The following is an 18,646-nucleotide window of genomic DNA, read 5'->3' on the forward strand; positions in this document are numbered from 1 at the left end:
TACTGAGATATATGTGAGACAAAAGTCCAATACTGAGGCATACATATTTTGAAAAACTAATGAATGGAAACGAAGATCTGCTCTACCCCAAGTAGATACACAGGCACACGTTTTTAGGTTGCAGACCGAAGTGTTGAACTGAGAAAAAGCCAGGGAGAGAAGCAAAGATGGTTTTCGTTGTAGATTGTTGAACTTTTCTTTCTTCCCCCACAAGACAGAGTCTTGCTCTGTCACCCAGGCTGAAGTGTAGTGGTGCGATCTAGGCTCACTGCAACCTATGCCTTCCGGGTTCAAGCAATTTTCATGCCTCAGCCTCCCGAGTAGCTGGGACTATACAGGTGTGTGCCCCCATGCCCGGTTACTGACTGTTGAACTTCTATTTATTTATTTGAGACACAGTCTCGCTCTGTCACCCAGGCTGGAATGTAGTGGCGCCATCTCAGCTCACTACAAGTTCTACCTTCCAGGTTCATGCCATTCTCCTGCCTCAGCCTCCCGAGTAGCTGGGACTACAGGTGGCTGCCACCACACTCGGCTAATTTTTTGTATTTTTAGTAGAGACTGGGTTTCACTGTGTTAGCCAGGATGGTTTCGATCTCTTGATCCACCCACCTCGGCCTCCCAAAGTACTGGGATTACAGGCGTGAGCCACCGCACCCAGTCCCTCATGGTTGAACTTTAAGCCCTAATGAATTATTAGCAATTATTTATTATTTTGAACTGGTTGCTTCTCCTGCTCCAAAAGACAGATGGTCAAGACTCAGTAGCATGGTTTCCAAGGTGTGCTTATCTCAGCTGCTCTCCTTTATGCGTCTTCAGTCTGGCTTTATGGTGTCCCACACAGCAAAAAGACCAAGATGGGTCACCTCATCTGTCTCCCCAGATTTCAAAAGAAAAAAATGACGCCGGTCACCCTGCCTATCAGTGGGGTCATCGGGATGTAGCAACCTCATTCTGGGACTCCACATCATACTGACTGGGCAATTCCCCACAACTGCTCTGCAATCATCCACCCCGAGTGAGTGAGGGCTCTGCCTCTGGAGATCCATTAAAGTGTGCTGGGTCCATGTATTTCATGGAACACACTACGTACATGGTAGTGTAGAGAAACAGCTTTATAACCTAGTCATTTTCAAGAAGAAAAATCAGTGCTAGCCTTTGCATTTGAAAGTGTAGAAAAATTTAAATCTATTTTAACTCAGTAAGGTAATTAATAGTAAAACTAAATAATGGGCCAGAAAGAGTTGTTTTTCAACCACAGCCTTTAAAAAAAAGATATTTGAAACATTTCTTTTTCTCCTACCTGAATGTTGAAATACTGAACTAATGCTTCAGAGAGTAACTATATTAATGAAACATCAACAAGTTACAGATAAACATTTTAATTGATTAAATATATTACTTTCAAGATCTTTCTGAAATCGCACTTGTACTGTACTAATCAACAGCCAAAGGCAATAAAAAAGTTTAAAACCAAAAATATTCTGACATGAACACATGACAGGAACCGCTGCTATGTAAAGTAACATACACTGCTCCCAAGAACAATCATATTTTTAGGAGATAGTTCATCTTAACATGTGCAAGGACAAATTTGTAATCAAAGGCTGGAAGAAATATATATTAGTGCCTGCTTTTTAAAAGTTTATTTTACATTTTAAATACAGTATTTTCTCATAAAAAAAAATCCAGGAAGTGCCTAACTCCATGGTTTCTATACCATATGTACATGAGAGCTGACAGCCTGACAAATGTTCTGGATGTAACAGTATGAACACCTATGAGCTGGGACTACTTCTGAATCAAAATTAAAAAACACAAATTAAGCACTGTCGAAGAAAAAAATAATCCAGTTTCTGAACAACCAAAAGACAACAGAGTTAGATATGTACAAAACCAGGTATTAAAAAACAGAAAGAAATACAGCACACAAAAAACTCAAACAACCCATATGTAGTGAACTGTATATATTGCAGCTAGTTAATGAAAACCCTCCTACAAGAAGTGATTTAGGATTTGAAATTTTAAAAATCTAAGTATTTCAGTAACAACATGTAACAACATTAAGTGTATATTGCCATCTTTGTCATTTTCTATCTACACCACTCTCCCTTCTGAAAACAAGAATCACTAGCCAATCACTTATACAAATTTGAGGCAATTAATCCATATTTGTTTTCAGTAAGGAAAACAAAGATGTACCTCTTCCCGCCAATAAAGAAATAATACAAATTAAAGCTATAAAATTTAAGCATGGGCATATGTATTTCTAATTCTCCTTAATAAGTAATTCCAAACTGGAATAACATAGGATTTGTGACTAAGTAGTAACAAATTAAAAGAAAATAGACTGTCTCTGGCAGTGATTTCCATATTAGTGCAATGTTACCTCCCATATGCTGAATTATATTTAAATGATTTTATGTATTTTAATTCAGTAGGTGCCAATTTGAGTTTACAAAATCCCTAATTGTATTCTTTGTGCAGAAAGTTTCTTTCAATTTGAGATACTCTATGAAGCCAAATCAAAACAAAACAAAAAACTTGTATTTTGCTACTAGTAGTATGAATACCAAATAAAGATACAAAGATTCAAAGTTTGTGGAAGTTCCTGAAGAAAAATCTCTGAGGTGTTCTATGTATCTTGATACTTCAATTATCAATTAGTTTTGAACATTCTACTTTAAGATTATCTCAGAAAATAATTCTCTGTAATATAACTCTGAACTAAACAGCTGCACCTAAAGCAGAAACAATCTGGGTCATTCCAAACAAGATCAAACTGAGGCCATTTCTTTTTCTATTATAATCTGTGAGGTCTTGAGTTTTTAAGTTTTAAAAATGACCTTTAATCAAAGCCAGCTGCACCTGATACAGACTTATTAACTTAAGGATTTCAAATTAGAGGTCACTGTAACTATGGGCTCTCATAAGACACATGGAGCAGGCAGCAAGGGGCTAACCATCAGCTGGGGAAGGTCAACGTTGGGGTGTTTTATTTTGGAGACTTTAACTATTTAACATGTAGCTCATGTAACTTCAGCATCCACTAGTGACTCTGATGGTCAGCACCCAAGGGCTGGATGAGTCTGAGGAATCTCCTTTAACCCCAAAGTATGAATGCTAAAGAGTCTCAAGGAAATTTTGATTCTCAGCAAGAGTTCACAAACCATCAGACCAATATCAATAAGGTAAACCCTGACTCTAATGCTCCACAAAAGTAAAAAGAAATTTCCAAATTAAATGCCATCTTCTGCCCAACCCTAGACTCCAGACTTTGTAACAACATTTTTATCTAGTATAATAGACTCTGTAGTAGACTGATTTTGACCTCCACAAAGAGTAGGAGTTGTCAAACTTGAGGAGATAGACTCCTCTCCCTGGATATTGGTGGCTGCCAGCATACACCTCCTCATGACAGTCCCGTCGGTACACAGGCACAATCTCATCCAGCAGAGGCTTGTTGGCATTCTTTTTGGCTTTCTCTTCACTACTGATGTTTTCTGTAAGAACAGAGACAAGTCAATGAACAGATTCAGGAAAACCACACTTGCATCAAGCAATTAAAATCTATCTTTTTTTTTGGAGACAGAGTCTCACTCTGTCACCCAGCATGGAGCGCAGGGGCGTGATCTCAGCTCACTGCAACCTCCGCCTCCTGGGTTCAAGCGATTCTCCTGCCTCAGCTTCCCAAGTAGCTGGGATTACAGGCGTGCGCAACCACACCCAGATCATTTTTGTATTTTTAGTAGAGATGGGGTTTCATCATGTTGGCCAGGATTGTCTCGACCTCCTGACCCTGTGGATCCACCTCCTCGGCCTCCCAAAGTGCTGGGATTACAGGCGTGAGCCACTACGCCCAGCCTATCCTTTCTTTGAGAAACTGCTCTTGTTGAGAATTCTGTTGAACCATTGAACAAGTTATGTGCATGTGAGCATTTATTAGTTCATTCATTCATTCACTCACTCATTCAAATACCTGAGTATGTGCTATATACCAAACCCTGTTCTGAGCCCTGGGAGCCCAGTGATGAATATCTAGTGGTAGCAGTGGTCAGCATCCTCTCTCTTTCTGTGCTTACTACCATTCCTATTTCTAGGTCCCATTTTCCCCTTTCCATAGCCATTCAATTCCTAATTCATCCCCTGGACTTTCACTCATCTGAGTAACAAGAAAATGTTGCTCTCATCATCCTCTTTCTGAACAATATGATTCCTCCCCATTTTAAAGGATGGAAGATGATTTGTGAGGACTATTGCTTTTTGTATATCTTAAATAGAAGGAATAAAATGAAAAAACCATAGAAGAGAGACAGGCATTCAGAGATACTCTGAAAATTCAATTATTTTCACTAGGCCAATTTAACCCAGAGATGATCTAAGTGGCAAAAAAAAAAAAAAACGAGCTCTGATTATAGGTTTGCCCCCGGTTAATAGTTTTCTGAACTGTAATGCTATGAGGTTCGGAAAAAAAATACCTCTAGAAACCTACAGGAATGAGAAAATTATGAACCAGCTTTGAAGTCTCAGTTTAACATATTTAATACAAACTGGCTCAAAGAAAAGAGGTCAAGGGAGTATTCACTATAGAAGACAAGACTTTCAGGGTTATGGTTTTTTTTTTTTTTAAGAGACTGGGACTACAGGAATGGATTTTCAGGTTTATAACATGGCAGAGTGAATTCTGGCAACACAAATTAACTGAGTGATGCTTGTCAATGGCCCCTATCAGGAAATTAAAACAAGGTAAGTCTGAGAAATTCTCACCGTCTAGAGCAGATTAAGGAGATATGATGACTCACTATAATGTGGCATCCTGGAATGATCCTGGAACATTAGGTAAAAACTAAAAACATCTGAATAAATATGGACTCTAGTTAATTAATGAATCAATGATCAATACTGTTTCATTAGCTGTGATGAGTGCATCCCAGTACAATGTAAGATGCTAACAACAGAGGGAACTTGGTACAGGGTATATGGGTACTCTTTGAACTATCTTTGCAACTTTTCTGTAAATCTAAAACTATTCTAAAATTGAACGTTTATTTTAAAAAAGCAGATGGCACTCTAATAAATGTAGGTCAAAATCAGATTTACTGTACCACAGAAATACCTATAATTAAGCATGCTTCACATGCAAATGAGAAATACAGAACCATCCAAAATGTACACTATTGTTGACATTCAAGAAACAGAGTGGTCCATTGATTCAATACTCAAATTTTGTTCAAAATCTATAAAACTAAAGATTACTGGGATAGATGAAAAGGCATCTTTTATGAGTTTAAGCAAAGGTTTAGGACCTGTAAACAATAAAGTGGAGAATTAAAACAGGAGGATGTGTTACCATCCATGCTTCTTCAAAGAAAGCAAACTCCTCTGTCTACCTTTCAAGATCTAAGGGAGAAAAACCAAACCAAAAAACAAAAAACCCAGACTCTTCTACCATAAGAAATACAAGATACGGTAGGACAGTAGTTTCTAAGGCATATGGACAAATACAGTTTGTGAGCTAATCTTTAAATGGGATAAAGTTACACTCACTTAATGAACAATTCTTAGGAGTGATAAAGCTTCACTGCTGTGAGGCTAAAATGTTTTAGTGCAAATCATTTTAAGATTAGGAATGGCACAAGTACAGGTAATGCCATCTTTCATTTGAGGGACACATTAGAGCTAAGATCAAGGATATCAAGGTTCTCATTTCTAGAAATGAACCCCTGCCATTTTCATCAGTGATCTTCCCAACACCAATATAACCCCAAAACTATCAACAGCTGAGGGTTCATAGGCAAGTCAGGAGAAACACATTACCTCAACCAATTTCTGAACAGAGAATTCTTATTCACAAAGCTCTTTCGTTTTTTTTTTGAGATGCAGTCTGGCTCTGTTGCCCAGGCTGGAGTGCAATGGCATGATCTCAGCTCACTGCAACCTCTACCTCCCGAGTTCAAGTGATTCTCCTGCCTCAGCCTCCCAAGTAGCTGGGATTACAGGTGCACGTCACCATGCCCAGCTAATTTTTGTACTTTTAGTAGAGATGGGGTTTCACCATGTTGGCTAGGCTGGTCTTGAACTCCTGACCTCAGGTGATCCGCCTGCCTCAGGCTCCCAAAGTGCTGGGATTACAGGTGTGAGCCACCATGCCCGGCCATCTTTTTTTTTTTGAGATGGGGTCAGGCTCTGTGGCCCAGGCTGGAGTGAACTGACTTAATCTCAGCTCACTGCAACCTCTACCTCCTGGGCTCAAGCAATCCTCCCACCTCAGCCACCCAAGTAGCTGGGACTATAGGTGCACACCACCATGCCCAGCTAGTTTTTTGTATTTTTGCTAGAGACAGGGTTTCACCATGTTGTCCAGGCTGGTCTTGAACTCCTGAGCTCAAGCAATCCACCTGCTTTGGCCTCCCAAAGTGCTGAGATTATAGGCAGGGGCCACCGTGCCTGGCCTCACACAGCTCTTTGTAAGTACAGTAATTTGTACACATACAAAAACTTTCCTTCCCAGACATCTGCAGGGTCTGACTTTAATGAGTCCCTGTGATTCAACAGAAAGGACAGAACAGGTTCTGACATTGCTGAAGATCACGAGAAAACAGTAGTGGCCCGTGGCCAATCTGCTACAGTCCCGCTCTCTAACCGCTTCTTGTTTTTTTTCATCTGTTTTTTGTTGTTGTTGTTGTTGTTTAGAGGGAGGGCCTAGCTCTATCGCTCGGGCTGGAATGCAGTGGCGTGATCATATAGCTCACTACAGCCTCGAACTCCTGAGCTCAAGCGATCCTCTTGCCTCAGCCTCCCATGTATCTGGGACTACAGGTACATGCCATCACACCCAGCTAACTAAAAAAAAATTTTTTTTTGGACGGATGGGGTGTCACTCTACGAAACGGTTTGCCCAGGCTGGTCTTAAACTTCTGGCCTCAAGAGATCTTCCTTACTTGGCCTCCCCAAAAGCTGAGATTACAGTTGTGAACCACCATGCCCAGACAGGCTTTTTCTTTTCTTTTTTTTTGAGACGGAGTCTCGTTCTGTCATCTAGGCTGGAGTTCAGTGGTGTGATCTCGGCTCACTGCAACCTCCACCTCCCAGGTTCAAGTGATTTTCCTGCCTCAGCCTCCCGAGTAGCTGGGATTACAGGCACCCGCCACCACGTTCAGCTAATTTTTATATTTTTAGTAGTGACGGGGCTTCACCATGTTGGCCAGACTGGTCTTGAACTCCTGACCTTGTGATCCGCCCACCTTGGCCTCCCAAAGTGTTGGGATTACAGGCATGAGCCACTGCACCCGGCCCAGGCTTTTTCTTTTTTTCTTTTTTTTTGAGACGGAGTCTGGCTCTGTCGCCCAGGCTGGAGTGCAGTGGCGCGATCTCGGCTCACTGCAAGCTCCGCCTCCCGGGTTCACGCCATTCTCCTGCCTCAGCCTCCCGAGTAGCTGGGACTACAGGCGCCCACAACCGCGCCCGGCTAATTTTTTTGTATTTTTAGTAGAGACAGGGTTTCACCGTGGTCTCGATCTCCTGACCTTGTGATCCGCCCGCCTCGGCCTCCCAAAGTGCTGGGATTACAGGCGTGAGCCACCGCGCCCGGCCAGGCTTTTTCAATCTTTTATTTTTTCTTTCTGTCTCAGTCAGTATTATTTATGGGCAATGTTTTACCTTGCTTGTGGTACTCAGGAATAAAGACTGATGAAAACAAAATGCCATGTAAGACAAAGCAGCTCATGCTTCCATATTTACCAGCTAGAATCTGGACCTGTGGTATAATGAAGGATTTTAAATCTGCTTCTGGGGTAAGAGTCAATCTGCAAGATGTACTGAAACTTCTGGGATACTCTGATGATTCATGTAGATAATGGTACAGAATTATCTTTGGATTATCTTTTGATTAGCATTAAATTAAATATTAACTATTAAACTGAATATTAAACTTAATTTCAAGAAATGTTATGGCACACCTGTTATGTATGTTTCTGTAGATAGCCCCAGAGGCCCCAGGGTGTTGCATGGTATGGTAACATGATTGGACAACTCTGTATTTCACAAGTTGATAGAACTTTCAGGCTTATTCCATGTACTTCCAACAATATCTTTTTAACTTTATCCCACTGTAATCTGTAAAGCAACAATGCCAACCCTCTTCAAGAACAAGCAGTCTATTTACAAGCCACCTTGTAAACGGTCAGTTATTCCAGAAGAACTGAGACGTGGTGCTTTTCCATTCTCACAGAGCACACATTCCACATCACTTTGAATCAAGTCAACAAATAAGTGCTTATTAAGTGTACATAAACAAACCCTACATTCTAACTTTCCCTGGGTAACAAAAATACATCTTCTCAAAAACCTATTTCTTAGACCAAGATATTTTAGATTGTCCTTTAGACTGTCCTCTAAAACACCCAATTTTGTCTACTTATTCAGACAATAAGTCAATCTGCAAGATGTACTGAAACTTCTGGGATACTCTGATGGTTCATGTAGGTAATGGTACAGAATTATATTTGGATTATCTTTTGATTAGCATTAAATTAAATATTAACTGTTAAATTGAATATTAAACTTAATTTCAAGAAATGTTATAGCACACCTGCTGTATATGTTTCTGTCTACTTATTAGACAGAAACTTATTGTCTACTTATTACTTCTATTTTCAGAGGAAGTAAAAAATTCCACTCTAGCAAAATAGGGATTTCCAAATGGAAAAATAATTGAAATTTTTTTTTAAGTGGAATGTTCTGGTGAGTTTCTGTATTTACATAAAGAATCTTAGAATAATGACCTTAAAAGCTAATATCAACGATATACATTTAAGTAAATGCCAGGGTTGACAGGAATTCTTACTTGCTCCTTGAAAATTTTTCAAAGTGGGCCAGGCGTGGTGGCTCATGCCTGTAATCCCAGAACTTTGGGAGGCCAAGGTGGGTGGAGCACAAGGTCAGGAGTTCGAGACCAGCCTGACCAACACGGTGAAACCTCGTCTCTACTAAAAATACAAAAAATTAGCCAGGCATAGTGGTGTGTGCCTGTAATCTCAGCTACTCAGGAGGCTGAGGCAGGAGAATCGCTTGAACCTAAGAGGCAGAGATTGCAGTGAGCAGAGATCACGCCACCACACTCCAGCCTGGGTGACAGAGTGAGACTCCGTCTCAAAAAAAAAAGAAAAAATTTTTTAAATTTTTAAAAAGTGATCTTGCATATTTGGTTTTTCACCACACAAGGTTAGAAGTAAAACAGTATTCAGAAAAGAGTAAAACAGCAAATTGCCAAATAGATTCTGGCATTCTGAAAAATTCAGGTTCAGGCCCCAATCCCCTACAGGAGCCTGGCCTCACAACCTTTTCAGCCCAAGGTCCCACTAATGAAGAAAGTGTTCCCTAACCATGAAGTGTTAATCAGGAAGCATAAGGCTGGGTGACACCTGAACCATGTACCATTTCTGCCAACATACAACCCAGCAGCTACTGAATATGGACCAAGGTTCTACCTTCTTCCTCCTCGTCGTCATCGCTGGACTCACTGACATGCACGCTGACAGCAGTGTTTGGAGAGTCTGTCCATTCAAAATACACCCCAAACCCAATGTCATAATTGTCTGTAGCAAATTCCCAAAAGAGATATGATCCTTCTTCATGGGTGGGTACTCGAACAGTGACCACTTCTCCTCGGCCCACCGTAATCACGGAATCTGCATCCTGCTGAATCTTCTCTTTGAAGTCTTTGATCTGAGGTCGTGTCCACATGGATGGAGCTGCTATTACTGGAAGAGATTCTAAAGGCAACAGGAATTAAAACGCTAAAGAAAAAGAGCCTTCACCCTGCAGGTAGCCACATTTTCATAGGACTACCTGATCAGTTGTACTCAGGCACCAAGTACAATATGGTCTAGCTTAGATCAAGGAGGAGGAATAAAAAAGCCTCCCTATGGGAGTCTCTCCAGATTACTATGTTTAACAACGTTGCAGGCACTCAGAGGTCATCACACTTCTTCAAGTAACAATGGCAGCCCACAGTCTTAGAAACGAATTTTTTTCAACACTCCCTCTATGGGGATTCAAGAATGACCCTGGGAAGGCCCCAGCTGGAGTGAGGGAAATATTCTAGCAAGGAAGAGAGATTCTGGCTTTAGGAATAAATTACTCTTGTAGATGTGAACAAAGAAAGCTGGACTTTGACTTCAGCCTGTCTGCTGAAAAATTCTTCACCTCCAACTATCCCAAAGTTCTAGGGGCTATTCTAAAGGAGCTCAAAGAAACAAAAACTCAGACAGGATTAGAACCACTAGGGATTAAGAAAAAGGGGTGAAGTCTTGTTACTGAGCAGTATCTATACGTACTTGACTATGCAGTAAGTTTTTCAAAGTTAGTCACAGAGCTTTTGAAATATTTTCTCTCATTTGAAAACGCTAGTATAATCCCCTGATAAGAAAAAAAAGGCACGGGGGCAGTAAACCAAGGGATTTCAAAGCCTTTTCTGAAGCAATTATTACTTGTTCTAAACAGACAAGAAGATCTCTGAAACCAAATTTCTTATGAACCATACCACCATCCGTGACTGCTGTCACTGAAATGCTCTCCTCTTCCTCCTTACTTAGTTAATTCTTCTTGCTTCAGATATCTTAGGTCAATGTCCCTTCCTCTGGGAAGCCTCTGGTGGCCTCTCTGACTAGGTCACACTTTCCTGTTTTACATTCTCTCAAAGATAATGTACCTCTCTCTCCATCACCGTACTTACCACAGCTACAATCTACATTCTCTGTGTGTTATTTTGCCTCACCACTGTACTCCTAGCACTCAGGAAACCTTCAACTAATTGCTGAATGAACAAATGAGCTGCCCATGGAAAGTTAGTAGAGCTTTGAAAATGCAGTTATTTTCTAGGCAACATAAGTTAGTCTCAAAAATATATATATTTATATGGTAGCCAGCCTCCAAGATGGTCCCCAGGGATCCTCGCTTCTGGGTCTTCATGCACTTGTGAGGTCACCACCCATAATATATTAGGATTGGTATGTGCGACCAACAGATGATGGTGAGAAGTTCCAAAGTCAAGGCATAAAAGACACTGCCACTTCTGCCCTATTCTCTTTTAGATCATGTGCTCTAGTGGAAGCCAGTAACTGTTTTGAGGACCCTCAAGAAGCCCTATGGAGAGGCTTCATGGGGCCAGTAACTGAGCTTCTGGCCAAAAGCCAGTCATGTGAGGGAACCATTTTGGAAGCAGATCTTCTAGTCTCGGCACCAACACCTTGACTGCAATCTCATGAGGGAGCCTAAGTCAGAGCCATTCAGCTAAACTGCTCCTGAAATCCTGACCCACTGAAGCTGTGCAAGAAAGTAATAAATGTTTATTGTTATTTCAAGCTACTAAATTTAGGTGTAATTTGTTTTTGGTTTTTTTTGAGAGTCTTGCTTTGTCACCCAGGCAGGTGCAATCATACTTCACTGCAGCCTCAAACTCTTGGGCTCAAGTATCTTCCCGCCTCAGCCTCCCAGAGTGCTGGGATTACAGGTATGAATCACTGCGCCCAGCCTGTAATTTGTTATGCAGCAATAGATAATTTTTATATATATATAAAATAAGACAAAACATAACTTTTGTCTTAAAAGTGTCCAAAGACATCTGATTTGCTCTTCTACACTGGTCTATGAGTCACCTGAGCATCAGATTCAGACTAAAAAGAGTAAAATAAAAGTTCAACTCTCACAAAGATGTAATTGTTCTCAAAAGCTAATTATAACCTGACTTCTTGACTTTTGCCTTTCACAGATTTGGAATTATGACATCCGGACAAACATATGCAAAACCTACCTTTTGGTCCATTCTCCAGGGCTTCTTCTGCAGCTTCTGGTTCCAGTTCTTTTTCGGAGCTGTCAGCGTGTGTTTTGGCCTGTCCATTAACTGACATCACATCACTTGGTACAGTTGCATTTACTTTTGATGATGTAGGCAAGGAAGACCCAGCCACTACTACTTCCTGTTGTTTCTGTAATGCTGCCTACAAATCAAGAGAAAGTGAAGACACACTGACCAGGAAGGCTAGCAAATAGGACACCTGCCCTGGAGTACATCTGATACCATGCTTTTGCCCTACCAAAGTGCTATGCTCAAGAAATTATTAACAATTTTTTATCAGTTTTTATCCTGTCTATAATGAATATTAGTAGTACAATATCAAACTGATAGCTAAAAATAATAAAAAATCAATAATAAAAAATTAATGTGGACAAAAACCTAAAACTAAGGCTCAAATTTCTGTGATCTGAGAATCACTATAAAAACTAACCAGGAAAAATTGAAGTAAGTAAGGCCATTCGAAGTGGCTCACAACTATAATCCCAGCACTTTAGGAGGCCCAGGTGGGTGGATCACTTGAGGTCAGGAGCTCAAGACCAGCCTGACCAACATGGTGAAACCCTGTCTCTACTAAAAATACAAAATTAGCTGGGCATGGCGGTGCATGCCTCTAAGCCCAGCTACTTGGGAGGCTGAGGCAGAGAATCGCTTGAACCGGGGAGGCGGAGGTTGCAGTGAGCTGAGACTGTGCCATTACATTCCAATCTGGGCAACAAGAGCGAAACTCCGTCTCCAAAAAAAAAAAAAAAAAAGAAAGAAAGAAATAACCCAAAATAAAACTACTAAAGGCAAAAACTGAACACAGTAACTCGTGCTCTTAAAATTGATGGAAGAAAAAAATTCTTGATAAACTTTACACAAAATTTGAATTAGAAAAATTAAACTTGGTAGAAATAGTCACAGAAGAAAATTCACAAAGGCAGAAGCTATAATTGGTAAAATCTGGTATGGGCCCCCAAAGTGATAAAAAAAAATCAAATATGGACAACTATTCTAACATAATTGACCCCAAAAAATCAATAAATTAAAACTTCAGGGAAAAATTATGATCACAATGAAACTGAAAATTGTTAATCGTGTTGATCGTGTTGTGAAATGCTGACCTAAGAATTAAACAGGCTTACAGGATGCAATTTGAGGTAAAAATATTTTCTCAATGAAAATCTGTCACTGTTTACATAGTTATGATTGAAACGTGTATTCATAAATACAAAATCAAAATGTCCTCTGAGTCAAAATGGCACTAAAAACATCTTAAATCCAAAGGACTATTTTGGGACATTCCTCTTCTAAATCAATATGGACAGATACTACTTCAAATATCTTAGTATTACTTAGGTAATTTTGGTGGGGAACTAGAAATTGAATTACAACATACATGTAGAAAAGTGTACAAATGATAAATTACACAGCTTGATCAATCTTCATAAATCAAACACATCCATGTAACTAATACTCAGATCAAGACAGTATCTGCATGCAGAATATTCCCTGGTACCCCTTTCTGGGCACCTGCCCTGAAGGGTAACAACTATTCTGACTTATTACACTATAGATTTGCTTTGCCTATTTTAAAACTTTATAGAAATGGGTTGTATAGTATACGTTCTTTTTTATGTCTGGCTTCACTCAACATTACTTTTATAAGCTACATCTATAGGGTCACAAGTAATTGTATTTCGTTGTTTGCATTACTATTAAGTTATTCCATCATGAAAAGATAAAATCTATCGATTCTACTGTTGATGAGCATTTGGGCATGTAAGCAATGTTTTAAACTAAAACACTGTCACAAGCAAGCAAGTAAGCATATGTTTACTGCAGGAAAAAAAATACACACACACACACACACACACACACGGAAAAAGTCTTTATGATCCCATGGGGTAGGGATAATGATAAATTTTGGCACATCTCTAAACACATTTCATTGAATGTATCATTTACAAGTCAATTACTTAAATGAAAAGCAATGCCTCTCTTTGCTTTTATTTTATTTTATTTTATTTTTTATTTTTATTTTTTTTTTTTTTGAGACAGAGTCTCACGCTGTTGCCCAGGCTGGAGTGCAGTGGCGCGATCTCGGCTCACTGCAAGCTCCGCCTCCCGGGTTCCCGCCATTCTCCTGCCTCAGCCTCCTGAGTAGCTGGGACAACAGGCGCCCGCCACCGCGCCCGGCTAATTTTTTGTATTTTTAGTAGAGACGGGGTTTCACTGTGGTCTCGATCTCCTGACCTTGTGATCCGCCCGCCTCGGCCTCCCAAAGTGCTGGGATTACAGGCTTGAGCCACCGCGCCCGGCCTCTCTTTGCTTTTAATATAGGTTAATAACACGCTTAAGATTTTAAGATATCTTCTTCCAAGGTCTGGATTTTCAGTAATTTCCACATCAGTATTCTAGAGGGGATACTGGCCTTCCAGAAAAAGTACCTAAAATCAAAACAAGTCAGCACACTCAGAGCATTCACTGCATGACAGGAAAGCAAAAGAGCATTTTTGATGATCAATAGGCCCAGCTCAAATGGTCCCTCATCTCCACTAATCCTTTCTTGAAAGGCTCTAGCAGAAAAACAATTTTCTCTGGGATCCCCTGACCATGAGTCTATTGTACTACATGTAATAGATTGTACTGATATATTTACATACTCTTTCCTGTTTTTAGGAAGTTTAAAAAAGCACAGAAAGGTATAAAAGCAATGTAACAAACACCCACAAATGTATCTACACCCCAAAATTAACAAATGTATTCATTTTGCTATTTATATAAAAATTAATATTTTATAGGAGTAAAGTTCCCTTTGTTCCTTCCCCAGTCCCTTTCCTTTTCTCTTCTCAGAAGCAACCAATCAATTTGATAAACTGAGTTTGATCACTCTAATCTCAAATATGGCTTTTTTTTTTTTTTTTTTTGAGATGGAGTTTCACTCTTGTTGCCCAGGCTGGAGTGCAATGGTACAATCTTGGCTCACTGAAACCTCCGCCTCCTAGGTTCAAGTGATTCTCCTGCCTCAGCCTCCCGAGTAGCTGGGATTACAGACATATACCACCATGCCCGGCTAATTTTGTATTTTTAATAGAGACGGGGTTTCTCCATATTGGTCAGGCTGGTCTCGAACTCCCAACCTCAAGTGATCCACCCACTTCAGCCTCCCAAAAGGCTGGGATTACAGGTGTGAGCTACCACACCTGGCCTATGGCTTTTTTTTTTTTTTCCAAGACAGGGTCTCGCTTTGTCACCCAGGCTGGAATGTAGTGGTGCCATCACAGTTCACTACAGCCTCAAACTCCTGAGCTCAAGTGATCCTCCCGCCTCAGTCACCCAAGTAACTGGGACTAGAGGCATGCACCGCCATGCCCAGCTGATTTTTTTTTCTTTTTTTAAGAGATGGGGTCTCCCAATGTTGCCCAGGCTGGTCTGAAACTCCCGGCCTCAAGCAACCATTTTGGCCTTGGCCTCCCCAAGTGCTGGGATTAAAGGCATGAGCCACTATGCCCAGCCTCTATTATGGCTTTCTAGTTTCATTTCAAAGATTTGTGGTTTTGTCCTACTTGACTTTCTTCTCATTAAGTGATAGCTACCTATAAACAGGACAGAGCAAAGTGTATGTGCTATTAAAAATGATCTCACTGCCTATCAAAGCAGGAGGAAAAGTGAAACTAAAGTAGAAACAGGCTTCAGAGGAGAGAGAATAAATCTCTCAAAAATACCACTTATTATCTTGAATAAACTCTGGTTTGGCATCTTTTCCTCCTCTTCAGGATTACAAAAAACTTGCAGTGCTTTTTAACTTCTGATGCTAAAGACTCAGGAGAAAACGCTGTTTAGATAAGAATACACATTTTCAAGGAATTTAAAGAGTCTGGCAAAAACGACAAAGATTACTTCATGCAATAAGAAATGCTGAGCGGCCGGGGCCAGTGGCTCAAGCCTGTAATCCCAGCACTTTGGGAGGCCGAGACGGGCTGATCACGAGGTCAGGAGATCGAGACTATCCTGGCTAATACGGTGAAACCCCGTCTCTACTAAAAAATACAAAAAAACGGCCGGGCGCCGTGGCTCATGCCTGTAATCCCAGCACTTTGGGAGGCCGAGGCGGGCGGATCACGAGGTCAGGAGATCGAGACCATCCTGGCTAACACGGTGAAACCCCGTCTCTACTAAAAATACAAAAAACTAGCCGGGCGTGGTGGCAGCGCCTGTACTCCCAGCTACTCGGGAGGCTGAGGCAGGAGAATGGCGTGAACCCGGGAGGCGGAGCTTGCAGTGAGCTGAGATCGCGCCACTGCACTCCAGCCTGGGTGACAGAGCGAGACTCCGTCTCAAAAAAAAAAAAAAAAAAAAAACAAAAAAAAAACTAGCCGGGCAAGGTGGCGGGCGCCTGTAGTCCCAGCTACTCGGGAGGCTGAGGCAGGAGATTGGCGTAAACCCGGGAGGCGGAGCTTGCAGTGAGCTGAGATCCGGCCACTGCACTCCAGCCTGGGCGACAGAGCGAGACTCCGTCTCAAAAAAAAAAAAAAAAAAGAAATGTTGAGCAACTATAATGTAACACTTTTCTTCCCTCAGATTTTCTGACAGGTGGTAACTGCTTTGTAAGTGAAAATTAAGTAAGTTAAACTAAGCTAGGTTAAGTCTAAGGAGGTATTTTATGCCTGCACAAGATGTAAAAAATGAATGTAAAATTAAGTGTCTTCCACAAGTACAAAAATGGTTCACAGGGTAACTCTTCTCATTTGACTCCTCTGATAGTCCTGTGAGGTTAACAGGACAAGTGCTTTGATTTTATATCCTATTGTTACGGACTGAAAGAAAGCGCAGAACAATCAGAGCAGTCATAACTTGTCTGAGATCAAACAAGGTAACGTCAAAGCCCGAAGAGAATTCAAATGTTATCAGACTCCCAGTCCCATGTTCTTTCACCTAAAGCAACCTCTCCTAGATGGAAGCAAAATATTTGGGGGCAGGCAGTTGGAGGAGGAATAGTAATGTGCTGTCATGAGCACTGCCTAACTATGGTGCCTAACACAAAGTCAAATGGACCCAAGCTAGCTCTGCAGAACCATTCCATGGTCTTAGGGCAGGGGAGTCCTCCCACTGGAGGCTGTCCGAGCCTCTCACAGTGCACTGCCTGAAGGACATCTCTGAACTAAGGCTACTTACTCAGGTCCTCATGTTCCAGAACCACCATTAGGGTCTATGCCAGACTCACAGTAAAGACACTCAACCCATACCACTCCCAAATATCCTTATAACAATATAGCATCATCAGTTGCTTTGAAAACACATATTTTCTCTCACAATTGCCTGTGCAATTCTCAAGTCTGCCTAAAAGATCACCCAAAAGTTACTTTACACCTTAGAGGCTAACTAATGCAAAATTCATCTGCGACTGTTAAAAAAGAACTTGGGTTCCAATGAAACTAAAAACTCTCTCTAAGGCTGAAGTCTAGGGTTGTCTATCATACCTGTTGCTGTGCAAGTTGGACTTGATACAACTGCTGCATATACTGCTGATAGTGTTGCTCCTGCAACTGGCGGATGAGAATTTGCTGCTGTTCGTAGTTCCCTGGATACTGTTGGGCTGCATACTGCTGGAACTGCACGGCAGTCTGGGAGTTTAAAGCTGCCATTATCTGCTGCCTAAAAACATTAAAAATATATATACTAGTCTGGCTATAGGAGATTGTTCATGACAAAATAAAATGTCCTTATTACTTACTTTCATAGTTTGTAACTCTTAAAAACAACTAAGCTACTAATGTATACCAATTAGTATGTATTCTGGGTCCAGAAGAAAGATTTAAGAAAATAAGCCTGGCCTCTAATTTTGTACTTAGGATTTTCCAAGAAAATTTGGGATGGAAGATAAGCATATGATCATCATCATTACCACCATCATAATTACTAACACTTATTGTGCCCTTACTACGTGCCATGCAGGGTTGAAAGTACACATACTAACCCATTTAGTCCTCACAACAACCCTATGACAGAGGGTTCAGTTATTTGCCCAAGACTATACTGCTAGCAGATGCAAATCCAGGACTTCATTTACTTGCCCAAGACTATAATGCTAGCTAATGCAAATCCAGGCAGTTTGGCTCTAGAGCTATACTAATTAACCATGATGCTGTAAGATGATGGATTGTCATCTCTGACATAGATGAGGTATTTAACTGTTGGTTATGGCTTCTCTACCTAAATACATAAAAAACAGTTAAGAGGCTGAAGAATAGCTGGAAGATGTTACAGGTGGCCCTGGTAAGTATAAATAAGGCCAGTGAAAAATTGAGGGTCCACAGCATTTAATTTAAAGCCTGTCTTAATAAAGGAAATACTGAAAATATCTTGGCATGCTTAGTTTAGAGACACTCATATTCTTTTACAGATAAACCACATGCTGTTGCTTTTTTTTTTCTTTTTTTTACTTTTTAAATGGTTTTATTTTATGTACAAATAATGAACATATGTTGTACCCACAAATTCTACTTTCCAAAAACAGGAGCTTTTTAAAAGACAACCACATAATAACTTTTCAAAGGTGCTGGGATTCCTCTGCTTCTAGATCATTGCTGGGCTAGAAAAATAAAGTTTGTTCTACCAGGAATCACAAGTTAGAACTGAATATTCTCCAAAGTGGAAATTCTATAGTGTAGTGTCACCCCAGGCAAAGATTATTCAGTTCTCATCCCCAACATCCACAACTACCTATCAGAAGGGTTAAACCAGGTCAAAACAGTCCAGCATAATTTAGGCTGCATCAAACAATGTCATTATGCTCTTCTAAGATGC

At 40.6% G+C, this 18,646-nt stretch overlaps 1 protein-coding gene and 1 pseudogene across 2 annotated transcripts in view; both read right to left on the minus strand.

Annotated features, from left to right (window-relative positions):
- Window positions 1-1,366: 1,366 nt before the first annotated feature.
- Window positions 1,367-3,289, minus strand: LOC107129789 (uncharacterized; annotated as a pseudogene).
- The window catches only part of ACBD3 (acyl-CoA binding domain containing 3), a 47,287-nt gene continuing 30,007 nt past the window's right edge, over window positions 1,367-18,646 (minus strand). Inside the window, exons 5-8 of one of the 2 annotated variants that reach the window (XM_005541008.4) lie at window positions 17,320-17,494; window positions 11,813-11,999; window positions 9,489-9,773; window positions 1,367-3,503 (exon numbers count right to left, since the gene is read on the minus strand). In XM_005541008.4, the coding sequence (XP_005541065.1) occupies window positions 3,292-3,503; window positions 9,489-9,773; window positions 11,813-11,999; window positions 17,320-17,494 (859 nt within the window). In that variant the 3' untranslated portion in view covers window positions 1,367-3,291. The remainder of the gene's footprint in view (window positions 3,504-9,488; window positions 9,774-11,812; window positions 12,000-17,319; window positions 17,495-18,646) is intronic. The other variant, XR_012433658.1, reaches the window with a different exon arrangement.

Source organism: Macaca fascicularis, chromosome 1 (assembly GCF_037993035.2).
Source record: "Macaca fascicularis isolate 582-1 chromosome 1, T2T-MFA8v1.1".
NCBI lineage: Eukaryota > Metazoa > Chordata > Mammalia > Primates > Cercopithecidae > Macaca > Macaca fascicularis.